Source organism: Anopheles coluzzii, chromosome 2 (assembly GCF_943734685.1).
Source record: "Anopheles coluzzii chromosome 2, AcolN3, whole genome shotgun sequence".
NCBI classification, from domain to species: Eukaryota; Metazoa; Arthropoda; class Insecta; order Diptera; family Culicidae; genus Anopheles; species Anopheles coluzzii.
This window is the reverse complement of record NC_064670.1, coordinates 69180554-69202757: the sequence shown is the minus strand read 5'-3', so window position 1 is coordinate 69202757 and position 22204 is coordinate 69180554. Positions and strand designations below refer to the sequence as shown.

The 22204-nt window shown below is 37.1% G+C and overlaps 1 protein-coding gene and 1 long non-coding RNA gene across 10 annotated transcripts in view; one reads left to right on the top strand and one right to left on the bottom strand.

Annotated features, from left to right (window-relative positions):
* The window catches only part of LOC125906690 (uncharacterized), a 39227-nt gene extending 34682 nt beyond the window's left edge, over positions 1-4545 (bottom strand). Inside the window, exon 1 of the long non-coding RNA XR_007452060.1 lies at positions 3784-4545. This is a non-coding gene — a long non-coding RNA (uncharacterized LOC125906690). The remainder of the gene's footprint in view (positions 1-3783) is intronic.
* Positions 4546-12121: 7576 nt separating this feature from the next.
* LOC120947970 (LIM domain-binding protein 2) overlaps positions 12122-22204 on the top strand; it is a 30361-nt gene continuing 20278 nt past the window's right edge. For 2 of the 9 annotated variants that reach the window (XM_040363868.2, XM_040363865.2), the window contains exons 1-2: positions 12260-12469; positions 21736-22012. In XM_040363868.2, the coding sequence (XP_040219802.1) occupies positions 22006-22012 (7 nt within the window). In that variant the 5' untranslated portion in view covers positions 12260-12469; positions 21736-22005. The other 7 variants (XM_040363860.2, XM_040363859.2, XM_040363861.2 and 4 more) reach the window with 7 other exon arrangements.

The following is a 22204-nucleotide window of genomic DNA, read 5'->3' as shown; positions in this document are numbered from 1 at the left end:
TTGTTAAAAAAAAAATCCACTGGTGCGGTCAAACGTCTGATGCCATCATGAACCCTGCTGCACAAGTTAGATAAGTTAATTGAAGGAGGAATATTGAGTGAAGTGATTGTGATTGTATAGTAAATTGTGTGGCATTTTGTATAATTCATGAATATTAAAGATTTAAAAATATACACATGTACAAAAACAATACAAATCCTATTGTTTATTTAATCGATGACGCTTGCTTGAAAATGAAACACAAAGAAAAAAAACCCGGGCCCCCTGGCATAGGGAAGCTGCTTAGGCGCTATTTAGAAGGACAAGCTGAAAATTTGATGCTGTTTTTCTACTACAAAAGGTGATTTCAAGCAGCGATCTTTAGCTTGCCAAAATTGGCTGCTTAAATAATTTTGGCTATTTGGGCCTATCTTTCCGCTAAATTATAGGTAATTTAATAGTAATTTAATGGTAAATTAGCAGTCGTTAATTTACTTATTCAAGCAGTTTTGATAGATCCTATTCCTTCCGCTATTTTATTTTATTATTTTTTCGGCCGAATTGTTAGTTAATAACACGAAATGTATTACATTATAGTTTAATGGTCATATTTCATCATTTTCATGAACTTATACAAACGATTACAGTCGATCGCCGACTAACCGTGCTCTTGGGGCTCTACCTCGCACGGATAGTTTAAAAACACGGATAATGAGTCAAAGTATTTATTTGATCACAAATTCCTGTTTTGTTTTAGAAATTTATTCTATGTTTTGGTAAAAGCTTGCCAGTTTTTTTAACTTAATGTTTTTTTCCGATAATAATATTCGAAATGTGCCATGAATAATAACGCTTTTGGTTAAGAAAATGTGCTCTGAATTGTAAAATCCTCTTCAGCACGCAATGTCATTTTTGTATTGAATTGTCATTTTTTAACAGCACGGATAAACGGAAATCCGGATAAAAGGTACCCGAACTGTAACACTGCTTCTAGACGACCCAAAAAATCTTCCGCGACAATTTTTTGCGACACTTTCTATCTGTCAAACCGTTCTTCTTTTAGCACGAATGTATGGCTTACTTTGATCGTAATGTCACGAAACGCGAGCGTTGCCTTTTTGTGAAAATTTCACAAACCCGCGACAATCACGGTTACCTCTAATTTTGTTCTAAAACTGAGATGTTGTTTTAGAACAAAGAGCTCGCAGAAAATTTGTCGCGGTACAAAAGTTGGTCGTCTAAAAGCAGTGTAATAAACGACGCTCCACTGTATTTGCTATGCTTTGTGTGCAACCAATGGTTAACGGTTTTAAAATAACCGTTCAAATAGACATACAGCGACAACGTCGCGCGCGACAAAAAGTAGCTAAAAAATTTACTCCACGTAAATCAAAGTAGCTCATTTGGCCCAGTCAACCTACATGCTTTTTGTTTAAAACATAAAAACATGACTTTAATTTGGCTTTTAAAAAAACTTGATAGTTCGATTATTTTGGATGAAGCAGATATATCGTACGAGACGAGTTGCTCTGTTTGCAAAATTGAGCTACTTTTTGTCGCACGAGACGTTGTCGCCTAATGTCTATTTGAACGGTGACGTACAGTCCCTCAACTATAGCGACCCCCAAGCAGAGTGAACAGAAATACCGATTTATCTGTATTCCTACCGATTTTGGACATGCCTACCGACTCACAGATGAGCCCCGTAAAACTACCGATTTTTCATTTATCCTTTCGAAAATCCCAGATTTCGTAATACTCGTCGAAATACTGACCAAACAGTCATATAATCATTTCCCAAATCACTGAATGCATTAAACTCCATATGGAAATCACTAGCAACCAGAACCAGAAGTTCAAAAGAGACAACCAAGACTCGTGTATGTACTTCATGAGATGCGATGATATTGGACGCGCTGGTAAAATGTTATTTAGGATTTGACATATAATGTAAGACGTGCGATTTTTTCATACGATGGAATCAATTCAAGAGTGAATTATGCAGGATTTGTAGAAACAATCTCTTATTATGTTTTGTTATCATTACACTTACCAATTCATCCAAATAATGGGCATAGCTGCTGACAGCACATTCGATTTAGCAATGTCCTATGAGGCTACTTGGAGCCCCAAAAAAAGGGAGTCCTAAAAGTTAAGAAGCAAATATGCTTCTCAATCATTCGTTGGGTTAGAATCCCTAGTACAATTTTCATATCAACACTTCAGAAAGGCCTTATGTGACTGCTATGAACCAAATCTACCCCTTCCCCCTCCTTGTTCAACACTTCAAAACCTACCGAAAACTACCGAAAAAATTTAAAACCCCTACCGAAAACTACCGATAAAATGTTGATGCGCCTACCGAAAACCGCCAAAAAATCTGGCCACACTGCCCTCAAGGTCCTTTTCCACGACCTGCTATTTTTAAGCCACCTTGGTCGTATACTATAGTTGTCTGAACCTGCAATTGCTTAAGTCACTTATTGAAAAACAGGGCTGCCAAACACCATAAATTGCAAAGTGGGTAGAAAGGAGGTGTCGTCATGTAGAACAATTGGGCATCGAGGCTTTAGAAAAAAGCACAAATCCAGGATAGACGGCAGTTGTCAAATGCGACGAATGTTGCTGGTATTTGGATATGATATATGAATTGTTTTCGTTTAATAAACATTTTTTTACCATTAAAAATTCGTATTTTGCATCCACACTCCATAAATCGACATTTTACACGTTATAATGCAGCTGCTGCCTGTAAACAAATACAGGCGGTCCCCAAGATACACGGTACTTCTTATACGCGGATTCGGAGATACGCGGTTTTCTAAATTTGACAATTCTTTGAGCAAATTGTACTGATTTGACACATCAATTGCGAATTGCCAAATACAGCAATTATCCGCAGTACGCGATACTCGATATACGCGAATTCGCAGTACGCGATTCCTCTAAATTTGACAGCTCGATGTGTTTTTTGCAAATATTTTAATTTTTTGAAATATTTTATGCTCTTTTTGAATTTCCTTAATGTTCTTAATGCATTTTGCATTAAATTTGTGCAAAAGATACCTATTTTATAACAAAAAACTTTAATGCAAAACTCTGCGGCGATATTTTTCAACCCTCGAACCGGTAGTGTAAACTATTTTTCCATAGGAATCCGCTATACGCGAAAACTCGAGATACGCTATTGCGCTCGGTCCCGTACGATAGCGTATATGGGATAATGACTGTAATTTCCGTTTTGATCGAATGTTAAAAACTATTTAAAAAGGTTTAAAACAGTTATATTCAGTCAGAATAATATCAAATAATTCATAAAGTGACTAAAACCACCCCTTACTTGCAAAATTACACGAAAATTAGTGATATTCAGCTGGGAATCACGAGGATTCGACTTACGCGGAAATTCGAGATACGCGGTATTTTGCGGCCGTTTTCGGTCCCCATTAACCGTGTATCTCGGGGACTACCTGTATCAACGGCTATTGTCAAACTGAATCTCAAAATGGCAACATGCCAAACGCTAAGAAGACACCTCCTCTATATTCCACCTTGATTAATTGTACAACAGCTCTGAGTAACCGTAGCAATAGACGATGCGCAATCTCAGATTGCGCATATATTTATCTGTCAAACGGGTCGGTTTGATATATTTATGTCAAAAAAAAAAAATTATATATCTCGGACATATAATCTTGAAAATTTATGCGCGATCTTGGTGCAATCTGAAATTGTATGGAAATGACGTTTATAGCTCAGGGTTGGCTTCGCGAAATGACTTATGTTTTGATAAAACGAATATACAGGCGGTCCCCGAGATACACGGTTAATGGGGATCGAAAACGGCCGCAAAATACCGCGTATCTCGAATTTCCGCGTAAGTCGAATCCTCGTGATTTCCAGCTAAAATTTCACTAATTTTCGTGTAATTTTGCAAGTAGGGGGCGGTTTTAGTCACTTTATGAGTTATTTGATATGATTCTGACTGAATATAACAGTTTTAAACTTTTTGAAATAGTTTTTAACATTCGATCGAAATGGAAATTATTTGGCAATATACAATTGATGTGTCAAATCAGTACAATTTGCTCAAAGAACTGTCAAATTTAGAAAACCGCGTATCTCCGAATCCGCGTATAAGAGGTACCGTGTATCTCGGGGACCGCCTGTATGCGCAATCTGATACTGCGCATCGTGTATTAATACGGTAAGGGCGGTGGCAACGCTTTTTCGCATGCGATTTTATCCAAGGTGGATTAAAAATATCAGGTGGTGGATTAGGGCCTTTGGGGGGTCGCCATAGTTGAGGGACTTTACGTCAATTTAAAACCGTTAACCATTGGTTTTCGCACACAAAGCTTAGCAAATAGAACAGATTTCTTTGTTATTATGTGCATTTTTGTGTGTCTTTTGATTTTATTGAAAAAATGAGATATATCAACAAAAGATTTGATGATTTGTTTATGCATGAAATTTAAAATCATTTGAGTAAGAGTTCTAATCTCACGTAAATTGTCTATGCGGCTCGTAGAAAGTGAGGAATTGATATGAAAATTTAAAAAAATAATGATTTCTTAATTTTTATCATCAAAAATGTTGAAAACACAATGAATTATAGAATAAATTCATGGAATATCACAAAATAACACACTTTAATCCATGTTTTAATGTTAAATAAGAACTCGCAAAGTGCAAAATATATTTTTAAAGAATATTTAATCGAAAAAATGGGGTAGATAAATTATATGAACAAATTTAATAAATGTAAACAAAGTTTGAATCCTGGGGACCTTACGTCAAGTGACGAATTGTCAAAATGCACTAGAGGCCACACCCTGATATTTTTAAATCCTTGATTTTTTCGGACGGCCTGTCAATTTTTATATGGGATTTGACAGATAACGTCGGACGACGAAATCGCACGTCCGACGTTATCTGTCAAATCCCATATAATTCGCGTCCGATAAAATCGAATCCGATGAGCGTTGCCACCACCCTAAAGCCCTTGCCTTGCTCCATCGGATGCGATTTTATGGATAGACATGTTAAAATTTATATGGAATTTGACAGATAACTTCCGACGTGGGATTTCGTCGAACGACGCAATAAAAAAAATTAATTTCTCACAACTGAGATCTCGGCAAAGATCTCGGTTAAATTTCTGTTGCCGACATCTCGGTTAATGTCATTTTATTTTGACGTTTACGTTTAACCGAGATTTTCGTAGAGCACATCCAAGGTGTATGGATATTAGGAGGTGAATTGCTTCAGAGCAAATTGACATTTCACGACTTGACATAACAATACTGGTGGCTCTGGTATTAAAATCGGGGAGGGCTGGAGGGGGGTATAGAAAATTGTATGCGATTTGACATAACAATACTCAATGATGGCGCCCGGAAAACGCGCTAACAATTCACCTCCTTAATAAACACACCTTGGAGCACATCGAGATTTCGGCTAAATATAAAAACATTTTATTTTTATTTTAGTGATTTTATTTGCGTATCAAATGGGTTTTTTTGATGTGATGGAAAGCGTTGGGACATTCGCCGATTCAACCGCCGGATGGGGCACAGCGTTTGGATGTGGTACCGGTGCAGGAAAATGAGCCGGACAAGGAGCGGACACTGGTACAGGCACGGTAAAGCGGGCAGAGTGAAACAAGTCTGAATGAACCCTTTATAGATTTCTTGTGATCGAGTGTTGATACTTACCTCGTGTAGGTGACCGGAAATGAATCCTGGAAGTCTGAACGGTCTGGCAAAGGTTGAACCAACCGGATTAGCTTCCACATCTGATCCTTAATTAGGGACTGCTCCGAGCGACGCTCTGAAGAGCACCGGTTGCGTGCGTTGATGGAGTTTCCTAGCCCCAACCCCGCTCCATACCTGTGCTCGAGCGCACGCTACTGATTCTCGTTTTTTTCACGCTGAGAGACTCATTTTCACTTTTTTTACATTTTTTATTTTACATCCCAAGCGCCACAGATTAAGCTTAAACGACTGGAAAATTGAATATCCATAGAAAAAAATGAAAGCTCCACAGCTTCATTGGTTTGATCAATAGATGGCGTATTACAACTCATCATTATATTGCTATCCTTTTCTTGCAATGTGTTTCGACAAGTTTCATCTTATCATGACCTATATAGCCTTCTAACTTTCTGAGCAAAAAACTATATGAATGGTCGTGTGGTCAGATACGTGGGTATCAAAAACACCAACGACCATTACTCAAATCTCACTTGCTTCAGTGCTGGTGGTTTCCGTTGGAGTTTAGTATTTAAACAATCGTATCGCCGTTCTAGTTCTAGCGATGCATAACTTCAATGCGAAACCATACAACAGTACAGAGGAAATGAGAAAGCTCTCCTCCAAGCGTTGAATCTCAACTGGTTGGGGTATCCCACCAACAGAGAGCGCCACCAGCTTTTTTGCTAATTTTAGAATGCATGAGTCGTTTGCCGTCTGCTAAACGAAGTCTTTCTATATTCCGTTTAGGTAGAGAACTTGAGTCGTTTTGAAGCCGTTTAGTGGTCGTTTAGTGGATTTGTGGCACTTGGGATCACAACATCACTCCGAAAGGTTTTCGTTTCATTAGCACGAGATTAACAGAATGGCGAATGACAGATAGAATACCGAGCCTCGGCTAATCCAAGTAGTAAAGCCAAGGACCGTAAAGATATCAGGTCAAGTTATAAGCCCGTTTTGACAGCTAGGTGGAAGAAGAATTGACGAAGAAAACTGACAGTTAGTTTTCCACTTTTGGCGAACGCTTCAAGTTCTCGAAGGAAAATTTCCATTTTAAATCACGGACTGTGTTCTAATAAACTAAGATATTCACCCAAATTGATCTCCACCAAATATTGACCATGCAAAACGTAAATAATCCATCAATACATATACAAGCGGAAAACCATCTGTCAAAATCGGAGCCCAGGGGGGGATCGCCAAAACCGCTATAACTACACCTCATTATACATTCCACCTTGAGTAAAGCTGAAATCTCGGTTATTTTGACGGATTATCTCGGTGACAGCAGTGTTAACGTATGTCAAAGTCTATATAATACAGAGGTCGAGTCGTCCAGAACATTTGATCAAAAAGCGTGGGAAAGTTTTGACAGCTGGATGAAAAAGCTTCAATAGTTTCATCGTAGCATACATTGAGGCTTTAGTTGTTGTGCATGCAGTGGTCTGAAAGCATTTTCGGCGATTTTTACATCGTTTGTTTGTAATATTGTACTTTAAAAAGTTGACGAATATCAAGAAAAGATAGAATTATAGTGAAATTATCAATTACAACAAGATCAGTGCCCGAAATTACGACGAAATCTTGTGCAGCTCAAGAGGGTCAAAGCTAAGAGGCCAGATTTCTGATTGTGGTCATTTTTAAGTGTTGAATTACTGAAAAAACTACTCCATGCCACGTTCATGAGAAAGAAATGTATAGTTAAACTAAGTTTTGAGCACAAAATGCACAATTAGGCCTGAAAAGTGTAAGGTTGTTTGAAATCGTTTGTGAACGCTTTTTCATCTAACTGTCAAAAATAAGCTTTCAAAATGGTGGACCAAAATCGAGCTATGCATCGACCTCTGTATTATATGGACTTTGAACGTATGTGCTCGGCATGTTGTGTTGCCGAGTTTCGGTTCAAATTTTTTTTAACTGATATTTCAGTTTTAAATGGTACTGATTTTCGGCTACTGGGTTTTTTCAACTGACATATCAGCAAGAATCGAAAGAGCCGACGGATTTCGGCAGTTTTTTTTAACCGAGGTCGTGAAATATTTTTAAGTGTGTAGGAACAATCTCAACTTAATTTTTCGTAATCGTTATATTATTAAAATCATCCAAATACAGTAGAACGTCGATTATCCGGGCAGCTCGTGACCGGACGGTTACTCGTTAATCGATTTGCACGGATAATGGTCCAAGAAATGTCAAATTCATATAAAAATTATAAAATTCAATAGTTTTATGATAAATTCACTTTGAATTAATAGATGTTGGTAGTGTTGTGAACTGCTCTTTGCACTTATTATTTTATTTACATATATTAAAACTTTAGCATTATAAATAATATACACGAAATACAAACACGTTAAAACGTAGGCCGCGCGCCAGCCGCACCGAGCGCCCCTGCCGAGAGCTCCTGCTCGATCGGCTCGCAAACACACTCTGCCTCGGCGCTCGGCACACACTAAGCCTTGCACGCTTAGTGTGTGCGACAGTGTGCGTGTACACACTGTTGTCCCCCTGGACGTTGACCGGTGGCAGCGGAACTGCCACGGCAAGTCCAGGGGTCGGTACGCACGGCTGCCCACAACAAGTAGAATATTATTTTATTCAATAACTAGGGTAAATGTACCAGTATTGGGCAGGTTAGTGCAGCAGTTTTACAAAAACTGCTTGTACACTTACAATTTTTATTACTTTTCATGAAAGTGACGTTATTTTGAACGATAAACTATCGTATTATGTTGTGCTATTTTTTATTTACCGTTTTAAATGCATTTTCTAGCGATATTCATGAAAATACAAACACTGTTTTTGTTCCTATTTTCGGCAGTTTGGTCCTATTTTCGGCAACGCGAATACGGGTCGGTAAATGTTTTAATTAATCCGGGGACGGATAAACCGGCGGGCGGCTTAACCGTGCGCATAAATCTGACAGGTGTTCATACGTACGGTGCACATTTGCAGCGATAATCAATTGGGATAATTGGGTTCTTGTGCAGCTCTGTAGTGTCTAAGGGTATTTTCGAAATTCATTTAAGTTCATGAACAGTTGTTAAACCTACAGCTATTGATTAAAATAATATTCTACTAACGATTAATCGATTGATTCTAGGTGAATTAATAATAAAAATAATGAATTTCATATGTTTTATATGCGTTTGACATTTCTTGGACCATTATCCGTGCAAATCGATTAACCGGCAACCGTCCGGTCCCGTGCTGCCCGGATAATCGACGCTCTACTGTACGCGGTTTTCTAAATTTGACAGATTAAATGTCAAATCAGTGCAATTTGCGTCAAGTTCGGTATAAATTGCATTTATGCTAGCAAATTGAAACCGCTTAAAAGCCAGAAATATTATAATTTTCTGCACTAATCATATCAAATAAGTGATAAAGTGTATAAAAGTACTAAATTAAATTTAAAAAACTGCGAGTAATCAATAGTATTTTAGACAAAAAAGTGAAATTCGACTTACGCGGATATTCGAGTTACGCGGATTCGTCGGGACCGCAGAAACCGCGTAACTCCCCTACAAACAAAGAGTGGGTAATTTTTATCATGGTGTGCGTAAAAACCTAGAATCAAGCCGATGTAAGATTTCCTAGGCTTAAAAAAGGGGAGAGAATCGGTACCACGGTTCTCTCCCGCTCCCATATGAAACACACGGTGCGTTCTCTCGGTTTCCGAGGTTCTTTTAAATGTTTCATCAAAGTTCCAGGCGGTCCTTCTAAATAGCGCCTAAGCAGCTTCCTTAAGCTACGGTGCCGGGGATTATTTTTCTTTGTGGTTTATTTTCAAGCAAGTGTCATCGATGAAATAAACAACAGGATTTGTTTTGTTTGTGTACATGTGTATATTTTTAAACCCTTAATATTCATAAATTACACGAAACGTATCACAATTTAATGAACAATCACAATCACTTCCTTCAAAATCCCTTCTTCAAAGAACTCATCTAACTTGTACAGCAGCAAAGCAGATGATTGACGGCGTCAGTCTTCGACACTTTGACAAGACCCACCTTGTACCGATGTCATGCATTAAAAAGCTATGAAGTTTCACCAAGTTCGGTACACGTTCTTAACAAGCCTTAAAGTTCCATCATGAACCCTACACATAGTATTAATCAGCCGCAAAGTTCCAAAGAGTACCATGTGCCTGTTAAAAAGCTCCATAGTTCCGCAAAGTACCGTCTATCTCTTAATCAGCCACAAAGTACGACATCGGAACGATTTTTCGTTAAACAGCCCTAAATCAGCTATAAAGTACGAGCTGGATATTTGGGAGGGTAACTGTACCAGTTTTCGGCAGTGTACCTATTTTCGGCAGGGTAGCTAAAAACGTGAAATTCTGCACGAATGTGGTAAAAAATTTCACACAACAGTACAGTTACTGGTACAGTTACCTGGTGGAAAACTGGTACAGTTACCCTATTTTCGTCAGTTTGTTCCTATTTTCGGCAGGTTGTGTTCCTATTTTCGGCAGCGCGAATACGGGTCAGAAAATGTTATTATCTATGTAAATATGTACAAAAAAATATTTAAAGCAATTTTACACTCTTACTTTCCAAATACTGATGTTAAAAAGCACTTTAATTAATAATTTTATGTTGCTTATTTTGGCCCGTTTTGATTTCCATTTTGATGCGACGTTTAAACAGAGCAGCCATTGACAGTTTGATGGTTATAGCGTACGGTGCGAATTGGCTTACAAATATTTATTTTTCTCTTAAGTTAGTGCATTGTTTGTCGAAAAATTGGTGATATTTGGTACAAGAAAGGTCATATTATGTGTCGATATACGCATTGTAGTGTTCTGATCAATTTTTAAAGAAATATTCAGCCAAATCCAAGGTGTGTTATTGTTTCGAGTTTCGGCAGGAGCCCACAACATTGAGCTGTCAAAAATGAACATTTACTGTGTACCTATTTTCGGCAGCATTTAAAGTGAAAAATAACTTGTTTATCGTGATTTTAAAATTCCGAACCAGTTAGAATAAATTAAATAAGCATAAAATCTTTAATATACACCACTTTTTCATTGTTTTACTGTTCTGATTCTCTTAATCACAAAACTTGCCGAACCATTGGCTGACAGCAAAGTTGCCGAAAAAAGCACAATTTATTTGATATTTTGAAAAATACGTAATAAAATGGTGTGAAACTTCGTATGTGAATATCAAATAATTACACTTTCACTACAAAATTGTGTTTTGTGAAATTTTTTACCACATTTGTGCAGAATTTCACGTTTTTAGCTACCCTGCCGAAAATAGCTACACTGCCGAAAACTGGTACAGGCGGTCCCCGAGATACACGGTTAATGGGGACCGAAAACGGCCACAAAATACCGCGTATCTCGAATTTCCGCGTAAGTCGAATCTCGTGGTTTCCAGCTAAAATATCAATAATGGTCGTGTAATTTTGCAAGTAGGGGGAGGTTATAGTTACTTTATGAATTAGTTGATATGATTCTGACTGAATATAACAGTTTTAAACCATTTGAAATAGTTTTTAACATTCGATCAAAACGGAAATTATTTGGCAATTTAAAATTGATGTGTCAAATCAGTACAATTTGCTCAAAGAATTGTCAAATTTAGAAAACCGCGTATCTCCGAATCCGCGTATAAGAGGTACCGTGTATCTCGGGGACCGCCTGTACAGTTACCCTAGGAGCAAAAGCAATGTTTGCATTTTACGAATACAGGCGGTCCCCGAGATACACGGTTATTGGGGACCGAAAACGGCCGCAAAATACCGCGTATCTCGAATTTCCGCGTAAGTCGAATCTCGTGATTTCCAGCCAAAATATCACTAATTTTCGTGCAATTTTGCAAGTAGGGGGTGGTTTTAGCAACCAAATTAATTATTTGATATGTTTCTAATGAATTGAACAGTTTTAAACCTTTTTAAATGGCATTTTACATTCGATCAACACGGAAATTATTTGGTATTTCACAATGGATGTGTCAAATCAGTACAATTTGCTCCAAGAACTGTCAAATTTTGAAAACCGCGTATCTCCGAATCCGCGTATAAGAGGTACCGTGTATCTCGGGGACCGCCTGTATTTATGAAAAAGGGCTTTGAACCGGCAAATAAAAAATAGTGTAACATATTTTGATAGTTTATCAACCAGAATAACATTACTTTCATGAAAAATAATAAAAAAATGTTTATTTGTGAGCAGTTTTTGTGAAACTGATGCACTAGCGTGCCGAAAACTGTTTACCCTACTCTTAAATTACCAATAATGTAGCGAAAGGATAGGGATTATTTTAGTCCGATTTGTCTGGCTGGGGATCTCTGAGACGATCTCGTAGACTGCTTGAATTTGGTTGTGGGAATTGAGCATAGACATGACCCTATCAAGATCAGCGGCACAGTGTGAATCATGAAACGTCCTAGTGTTGACCATATGTGTTCTCTGTGTGTTTCAATGACATATATTGTCTGAACCTTTTTCAAAATGGCTGCCAGTGTTGAAAAAAATTGATGGCGTCTATGTTGGCAAGTCCGCTGTGAGTAAAATTGTAATAATGATAATATGTGAAAATATCATTTGAAACATCCGTGAATGACCATATTTGTACGAATTAATGTTAAATGTGTAATTTAGCGATATTGAGCTATTAGAGGATCAAGCCTCTATATCGGTTCACAGTTCGATAAAAGTTCACGGAGTTTTTGTGATAGTGAAGCGTATGCTTGTTGGCTTCAAAAGAGGTGGGGAGTTTTAGGTAAAATGTGATTTTAAACTGGGCACTTACGTGTTCGCCAAATTCAATATTATTAAGTGCAGTTATGCCGTGTTACTTTATTTTTTATATGGGTTTAGTGAAGTTAATATCAGTGCAACTTAAAAAGGAAACATTCCATATTATTGATGTAAAGAATTACAGAGGATGAACGGTAATAGTTGTGCTTTGTATTCCGCGTATATTTCGTAAGAATGCTTCGATCTGGTTTCGCATGTAAGAATCAACTTCTCTTGTTTTTAATTAGTTCAGTAGCATGACGAATAAAATATTCTACCGATTCCAATTTTTTTTTTTATAGAACAACGTACTTTCCGACTCGTCCGTATCTATCAACTTTTTGGAGTCGGAATTGTACATTGCACTCATCATGTATCGGGTAGTTATTATGCTTTGTTATTATATCCTGTTGAGTTTTATTCCATATATCAATTAAGTATAAAATTTATTTATTCGTAATTGTTTTGTTATTGTGAATGGTCAATCAGGCTAAAGTAGCTAAATTGAGCCATACATGTTCTGGAGTTGGTTCAAACTTTATGTTGAGGACATTTGTTCACATCGTTCCGCTGAGAGCGTTAGCAATATTAAACCGGTGTACGTATCAACATTAGAGACGCGTATGATATTCGATTTTCGCTTCTTGCCTGTACCACCGCCCGGATGAGTGATTGCTAGGGTATCGTTCAAGAACAGTATTTTTTTATTCCTATTCATGCTGTGAAGTGAGAGAAATATCATAATGAACCTACACAGACAAAATCAAACGTGCACGCCACGATGAGAAAACAATATCCGCGCTGCATTCGACTCGTCAATCATGCCGCGTTTCAGTCATTTGGTAATGATGTGCGTGAAAATACTGTTGAGTGAGCGGTGGGTGCGCCTGTGTTCATGTGTTTCTATGGATGGCCTAATGTTACTGCGTGCCTGTGTCATAGTGTGCGTGTCAAAATTGTTTGAATTGTACCGGCGCTTGCTTTGCTCGATTGAAAGTTGCGTTGCGCCCCTTTTATAAAAAAAACTAGGTAATATCCACCAGAGCAAAAATAGGCACACCGTTTATAGGGTAAAAAGGTTATTTTACGGTTGGATAGATATAAATGAATGTGTATGTTATCAGTGAATCAAATGACAAAGTATTGTTCAAAGGCGAATGAAGTAATTGGAGTCTCAGTACAAAAAAAAAACTATTTATTCGTGCTCTTACGTTTGAGCTCTTTCTGCAAATTCCATGCGATAGGTAAATTTATAATATTTTTTTAATATAAAAATTGTGTTACGTTGGTTTTCTGTTAACCCCTAGAAAAATAAATATATGCTCTCTGATATTTTTTCGGAATGTCTTTCCGTGATCTTAAAACCATCGTGCCTCTAAACAAACAGTATGTCTCGCTTATTCGTACTGAATCGATATTACTGCCCATGTGGCTCACTTCTTCTCGTAGCTCTCCAATGTGGCTCTCCCTGTCCCTGTCTCGATAATTCCTTTCCGATGTATCTTTGTGTCTCTCTTATTTCTCATCATACTCTCCCATTTTATTTGTGATGCTACTTTTTCTATTTTACAGGTGTTTCCCGATATACGCGATTTCGCTATACAGGCGGTCCCCGAGATACACGGTTAATGGGGACCGAAAACGGTCACGAAATACCACGTATCTCGATTTTCCGCATAAGTCTAATTTCACGCTTCACGTTTTCCGCCAAAATATTATTTATTTTCGTGCATTTTTGCTTAGCGTGATAAGGTTTAGCAATTATTAGATATAATTCTGACTGTATGTTACAATTTTAAACGTTCTTAAAAAAATATGCAGTTCGACCAGAGGGGAATTAATTTTGCATTTGATGATCGATGTGTCAAGACAGTACAATTTGCTCAAATACTATCAGAATTCAATAGTTGAACGCTTTTTAGTTGGCATGCTTTTTAGTTGAACGCTCGATAGTTGGCTGACAGTTCAATTAAAAGCATGCGTTTGTATGGAAAACCCGGTTTTTGAAAAATTCACAAAAACCTCATGGCTTGTCGAGAAAAAATTCAGAAAAGTTTTGTACGGAAAAACGTGCCAAACAAAAAGCACATATTCAATAGTTGACAGGGAATCGAAGTTTAACCAGTGAGTTCAGACTGTAACTATCAAAGGGGCCCTTCAGGATTCTAGTCAGCTTTTTTTACAGGTTTTTCCTATAGAACTCAAGGCCGCGAGACACTTTGATGAATCTGCAGGAGTCAATCGCAAGACTGCGAAACGATGCTTGAAAACGATTTGAAAACGGGATTTTGTCATCCACGCGACCGACCAGTGTGCATTATTTGAATAAAAAATATTTTAAACTGCGTTGAAAAACAAGTTAATTGCTTTAAGATGAATCGATTTCTACGAGATTTCATTTTTAAATAATTAGAGTTTTAATGTTTTTCATTGCTGCACTATGATTTATGAAAAATAGTCTGAAAGAAGGAAGTTCATAAACACCCCAAAAGCTTTCAATTTTAGTAACATTTCCTATGATTAGAAAGTATAAAATATTAAAATTATTAATAAATTAATGTTGTATATGAAATATAATTATTACCTATTCAATCTATGTTTCCGACTATTTTGAATAAACTTTACTTTAGGTGCGAGGGCTCTTTTTTAAATTGAGGTTAATTAAGGTAGTAAATACTTGTATGTATTTCATTATCCTGCTTTATCAATAGCTGGGAAAATAAATAAATAATCATTTTTATAAGTAACCATTTTTTATGTGTAAGATTGTTATAATTATATTACGTGAATTTGCTCTACAACTCTGATTGCTGTTAAAAATGATAGCCTATAATTTAATTTATTTATACTCATGAATTATCAATGAGTGTTATCTTTATTAGCAATTGATTTTCTTTTTTATGTTTGTTCAAAAATTGTTGCTTTTTTAATTATGGGGCCCTTTCCGTTTGAAGCTCGTAGGCTGAAATTTCAGCCTGTCAGCTGTTTGCATTGTATAGCAGTTTTCGAGCAGCTATCTAAGTGAGTATAATATACAGGTGGGCTTATCTCAAGGTGTATGAATTTGGAAGGCTGATTTTTATCGCTTCTGCTTCTGAATGAAGATTGTAAGAGTGTTTTGAGTATTCGTCAAGCCTCCAGAAAGCTCGTTGGAGCAAAAGTTTTCACTCGTTCTGTCAAAAAGTGATATTTAAATTTGGTTATAAAAAATGCTATGAGACCACCTGGACTACATACACTTTGATTCCAGATTCCACCACCTGATCTCTTTAATGCACCTTGGGATAAATGTAAACAAACCTGTGTTTTCGAACAGGTACTCGAATCTAATTCTAGCTTTTAGGCTAAAATTTTCTAGACTGAAAATCGCAGGCTAGTTTTTTGTGTGGTTTTGTATGGATTGTTTACATGATTTCTGCCTCCAACTGTCAAACTCCATACAAAAAACTAACTAGAATCGTGAGGGCCCCCTATCATGTAAAAATAAGCAATATTAAGACATGATAATCTATTAATTTGCTCATCCACGGCGGTTAAAACAGGCGTTCAAAAATGTTGCTTGGGTTTGTGATAAACAGGCGTTACGCGTAACGCTAGCGTAACGTAGAGGGCTAAGCCTTACTTTTACCAAAAAGCCATTACAGATTACTTTTCCAAGCCCTAAACAGTGGGAGCTCAAAATAAAAATAATTAAAAATGTAGGCTGTCAAGTTATATGTCCATGGGGTGCGACGTGGGTTGACGAATACACAAAACACTCTTAAAATCTTCATTCTGAAGCAATAGCATTTAAAATCTTCTAAATACATACACCTTGGGACAAGCCCACCTGTATACTATACGTCGAAAGCTGCTCGAAATCTCCTATACAATGCAAACAGCTGAGAAGCTGAAAACGGAAAGGGGCCCAAATTAAGAAAACCGCGTATCTCCGAATCCGTGTATCAAAGGTACCACAATGTATTTCGGGTAACTAGGTAACTACCTGCACGAAGGTAACTACCTGTACAAAGGTACGCGATGTTGTTAATTTGACAGCTATTCGAACAAACTGTACTGATTCTACATAGCGCGTGGCCACGGAGCTGACAAAATGTTGAAAAAATTTCCAACTTTTTCAAAATTGCTTGTCAACTGCAAAAAAGAGCTTTTCTCGTGGCCGCACCAAAAACATACACAAGAACGACAAAAAGCTCCAACATCTGAAAATCATCGATATTTTGTTTAAGAAGCACGAAATAGGTACATAAATCAATTAGAATCATGCATTTTAGCACTATTATCGTAGCAATGGGTCACAACTGCGCCAAATAGTTGTTTGTTTACGCTTCTTCGCGGACGTCAACTTTTGTCACTTTTTGTCAACTTTTGTCAACTTTTTTTCCTGGCTGCTCCAGGTTACAAAATTTTGACAAAAGCTCAAAAAAGTGACAAAAGCTCACGTTTTGAAAAAATTGTCAGCATTTTGTCACTCTCATGGCCTTTCGCCTACACATCAAATGTTGAATGCAAAATAAATTCCCTTTTGGTCAAATTTCAAAACCATTTTAAAAGGTATAAAATTATAATGTTCAGTTGAAATCAGATCAAATAAAGAATTAAGGGTCTAGAACACACCACTTCAAGCAAAGTTGAACGAAAATTAGCAATAATTTGAATGAAAATTTCGGAATTCGACTTACGTTAATATTTGAGTTGCGCTATTGCCTCTGGTCGGCATGAATAGCATATATCGGGGAATACCTGTATTTTTTTTGTATACATGCATACCATTTCGATTTGCATACGATTTCGATTTTAAATAAAATATACGATTTCATAGATTCCGACTCCTCAATTGCGGTTAAAAATTTATATTCATAGATATTCGACATACGACTATTTCGACTTACGCTTTGCTTTGGGACATTTTTTCGGTCTAAAATACAGTCGTATCTCGGGGGACACCTGTAAAGTTTTTTTCCGAGTTGCGCGACACTCGAGTCGAGTCGCGAATTCGAGTTACGCAGAAATAAAAATTCGCGTTTCAGTTCAGACAGTTCAGATGTCAAATCAGTACAATTTTTTCTATCAATTGTCAAATGGTAAAAAAATTTCATTTTTTTTCAAAAGTTTTAAATCATAGTTTTTAAAAACAAAAATATCTCATTTTTCTACACCAATTACTTGAAATATGTAATAAATTGTGAACTAAATTGAATAAAAAATCATTATTAATCAAGTATATTTGGGCTGTAAAACGTGATATTCGACATACGCGAAAATTCGAGTTACGCCAATGTCTCCGGAACGCATTATTCGCGTAACTCGGGGAAAGACTGTATCGTCAACGTTTTCACGTATCCTTCCGCAGTCTTGCGATTGACTCCTAAGGTCTTTGAAACAGAACAGGTCGATGCGTTGAGAGTAAATTGACAGAAAGCCATTGGAAAGTTTTGAAAGTTAAACTGAACATTGTTTATGTTTAGCGATGGACGTTTCTATGGAGTGAATGAGAGTTTTGTTCAGCATTTTGCACTTCTTTCCTTTTAGAATATTATAAGAACTATAATCCAATTAGAATATTACATGGCTGATCTCTTTTATCATTCGTCGCCGGGTTATAAGCAAAGGACGGTGTGCATATTGTACCAGTGTGTGCCGATTCGATGTATCATTTTACTCTCAGTGTTTGATAGAAAGTAAATAGGGCTTCTTTTAGCGGAATTTGGGGCAAGTGTGCCACCTTAAGCATTTCAAGTTAGAACTCACTAAAACGTGTTTTCCAAAAGCCGATTTAAATCTCACAATCATTTTACATCTATTTCCTCACTTATAAATGAGTTTCGTTTGAAAAAAGTGCAAACAAAACAGTTTTTGAAGCGTTTTTAAAAGGGTCCAAAAAGACGTTGTTTTTTGGGCTATGGGGCAAGAGTGTCACTCGTATGGGGCAAGACGGCCACCTGGTTAAAATTACCGTATTTCTTTGATAATTGGAAATTATTACGTTTGTACCACTAGTGTATGTATTCCTACATGTACATGTACATAGTGTATGTATTCCTAAAGATGGTGGCACACTTGCCCCAAATAGAGATCAAGGTGTTATAAATGACAAGGTGAAGTTGTTCAGAGCAAAATGACATTTCTCGACTTGACATTTCTCTTCCGGGGGCTCCGGTATAAAAATCGGGGAGGGCTGGTGCGGGATAATGAAATTTGTATGCAGAGAGTGACAGATGTCCCCCACAATGTCGCCCAGCAAAAGCGATAAAAATCAACCTTCTAAATACATTATCCTTGATAGAGATTGCTCTTTTGCCCCAAAAGTTGTAACTTTTTTGAAATTGAATTTTTCAGTGACAAAAAGAAAGTTTTTTTTTCAACTAACCCCACAAAAAATTTCACGTTTTCTCAGCTATACGGTGGTGTAAATATTTTCTCGGTTGATTGTTCGCATGATTTGTGAGAGCTTATTTGGTTGGATTAAAAAAATTATAGTATTCTGCTCAATTTTGAAACTCAACACAAATCAGTTCAAAACAATGGGAAATATCGATTGATCTGTGAGCGTTTCTACATACACCGAGACTGCAGCTGGAGATGGCTGTGAGAGATTTGACAACCGGTTTATCACGCTGGTGTGTGTAGAAGCTTTGAAAAGCGCCGAGATGAGACTTATAAAATGATGTTGGAAAAATTCATTTTAATCGCTAAACTGAAGTCAAAAAAGTTTCTTTTGCTTTTTAATAATATATCTACGATTATTAGACGGCAAAAATGCAGACTATAATTGATCGATCGCTATAAACTGCCAATTCAATTTTTTCTCAGCTCCATCGTTCTTTGCATGCCGAGGAGAATTCTCTCACCGAAAATGCTGTCAGTCGCTGTCAAAGCATGCTGTCAGTTATTTTCTCAGCTGCATTCTCGGTGTAGAAACGCTCTGTATGAAATTCGGCTCAGTATACCTAGTCATTGGAAAGCAACCAACTGTATACACAGTTGATCATTAAACTTAAGTTTTTAAGGAAAAATGCTTGGTGGCACTCTTGCCCCGTATGGCACACTTGCCCCAAATTCCGCTACCCAGTTGGAACCTGTACTGTGCTTTTTTATGCCTGTTAAACTTTTCGTTCTTCCAGCAGTACCGTTGCAAACGGTAATGATTCGTGGTCACGGAATGGCAAACAATGAAAAAGGTTATCAATGTTTCTGAGTACAGATTACACTGCAATTACTTCTCCTTTATTCTTCCGAAGTGATTGACCCCTAGAAATTTAACCAATAGTAAATTCGTCCACTTTTTCGCGTTAATTATTAGCCGTTTGTCACCAACACTTTTTCATGAAACTGTTCATGGTTTTGCATCGACCTGTTCTCCTTAATAGATCTTGATTGACTCTCGCCGATTTATCAAAGTGCCGCGTTCTTGAATTCTATCGGAAAACCAAAGTGAGTTGACATATCAGGTGGGATCCAAAATAGGAAGAAAACAAGGTTTGACAGTTGAATCCATAACAAACTGAGTGCTTTGATAATTGTTCCATAAACTTTTTTCTAAGTCTATCCCAAGTTTTCACAATTTTACATGATATTTGAGAACAATCGGAGGTCTTATGAACGAAACAAAATTATGTATTCAAGGGCACCCTGATAAGTTCCTTACTTTAAGTATGATACCGTATTTGGTTCGAGTGGTACACTGCTCATTGCTTGCTGACTGAACGGATTCAATAATTATTTCCTATATATCAAATGTTGCTGGGAAAATGTGTTGTTTTGATCCAGTAATCTTCAGATCATCATTTTATTCCAAGAACTGGCCGTCACGTAATTTTTTTGGCTTCTTTCTTCGAGCTACGCCTGTGTAAAACCACATACCATTTCTGCGAGATACTGTTTAAACTTCAAGGCATACTAGATTTTGTTATGGAACAAACTGTTTAATTGTGTTTCGATGTATTTGTGAGGAAGAACACCATAAGCCCACCTGATACAGTCTGAACTCACTGGTTGCATTTCGATTCCCTGCTAACTATTGAATACGTGCTATTTAGTTGGCACGTTTCTCCATACAAAAAATGTCTGAAATTTTTCTCGGCAGGCCATGAGATTTTTGTGAATTTTTCAAAAACCGGGTTTTCCATACAAACGCATGCTTTTTAATTGAACTGTCAGCCAAATATCGAGCATTCAACTAAAAAGCGTTCAACTATTCAATTCTGACTGTATATGCACTCACTTTGGTCCATATTCAGCTTGTCCCCAAGAAACGTTTGTTTGATGTGGTGGGATGCACTTACTAGTTGTATAATTTGTCGTGATTCTGACTCAATAATACAATGTTGAACCTTTTTTAAATAGTTTTTAAAAGTCCATCAAAGGGGCCCTTTCCGTTTGAAATTCGTATGCTGAAATTTCAGCCTGTCAGCTGTTTGCATTGTATAGCATTTTTCGAGCAGCTATCTAATTGAGTATAATATACAGGTGGTCTTATCGCAAGGTGTATGAATTTAGAAGGCTGATTTTTATCGCTTCTGCTTCTGAATGAAGATTGTAAGAGTGTTTTGAGTATTCGTCAAGCCTCCAGAAAGCTCGTTGGAGCAAAAGTTTTCACTCGTTCTGTCAAAAAGTGATGTTCAAAATTGGCTATGAAAAAATGCTATGAGACCACCTGGACTACATACACTTTGATTCCAGATTCCACCACCTGATCTCTTTAATGCACCTTGGGATAAATGTAAACAAACCTGTGTTTTCGAACAGGTACTCGAATCTAATTCTAGCTTTTAGGCTAAAATTTTCTAGACTGAAAATCGCAGGCTAGTTTTTTGTGTGGTTTTGTATGGATTGTTTACATGATTTCAGCCTCCAACTGTCAAACTTCATACAAAAAACTAACTAGAATCGTGAAGGCCCCCAAAAGTGGATTTTTAACAATTGATATGTCAAATCGGTATAATTTACTGCGTATCTCAGCATCCGCGTATAAGAGGTATCGCATATCTCAAGGACCTGCAAGGCCGAAAATACACGGACCGGAATTTCGCGGCCGCGGAATTCCGCCAGTTAAACCCATATACAAAGTGTCAACGGCAACTTTCCCGAACTGTCATATCCGTACATTTTTCAGCAAGCGGAATTACGCGGCCGCGAAATTCCGGTCCGTGTATTTTCGGCCTAACAAGTTTTTTTTCATTTTCTACGTCCTACTTTGGAGTACAGATTATGTGCAGTTTAAGTTACAATTGTTTTTTCTTCTTCAAGATGTTCGACTAGCTGTTTAACGAACTAGTGATAAAAAGATACAAATCAGTTTAAAGATAAAATAATTGTGACAATTTGAATCGTGTAGAGAATCAATGCTACATGCTGTTATTAAAACCAATAGTACTCCAATAGCCGTTTAGACGTGTGCCGTTTACCGTTTGGTTGTGCTGTGTTGTAAAGGTACGGAGCAGGCTGGCGTACCGCACACGGTGCGGTTGCGCACTTCTAGGATCTAACATTCTTCCTTAGTAGTTGCAATTTTGGAATATGATAGGTAAGCTATAATTCTACTATTTGTTAATTTACTGTTTAAATTGTCTATAGCGAATATTTATTTCATTTTTATTAATCGCGCAACGTTAAGTATCAAACATTTTCATCAGTTTTGGCCTAAGTGTTTAATTAAATCCTTATATGTTATTGCTATTGTTATCTGTTTCGAAAAAAATACAATAACAGACTACAA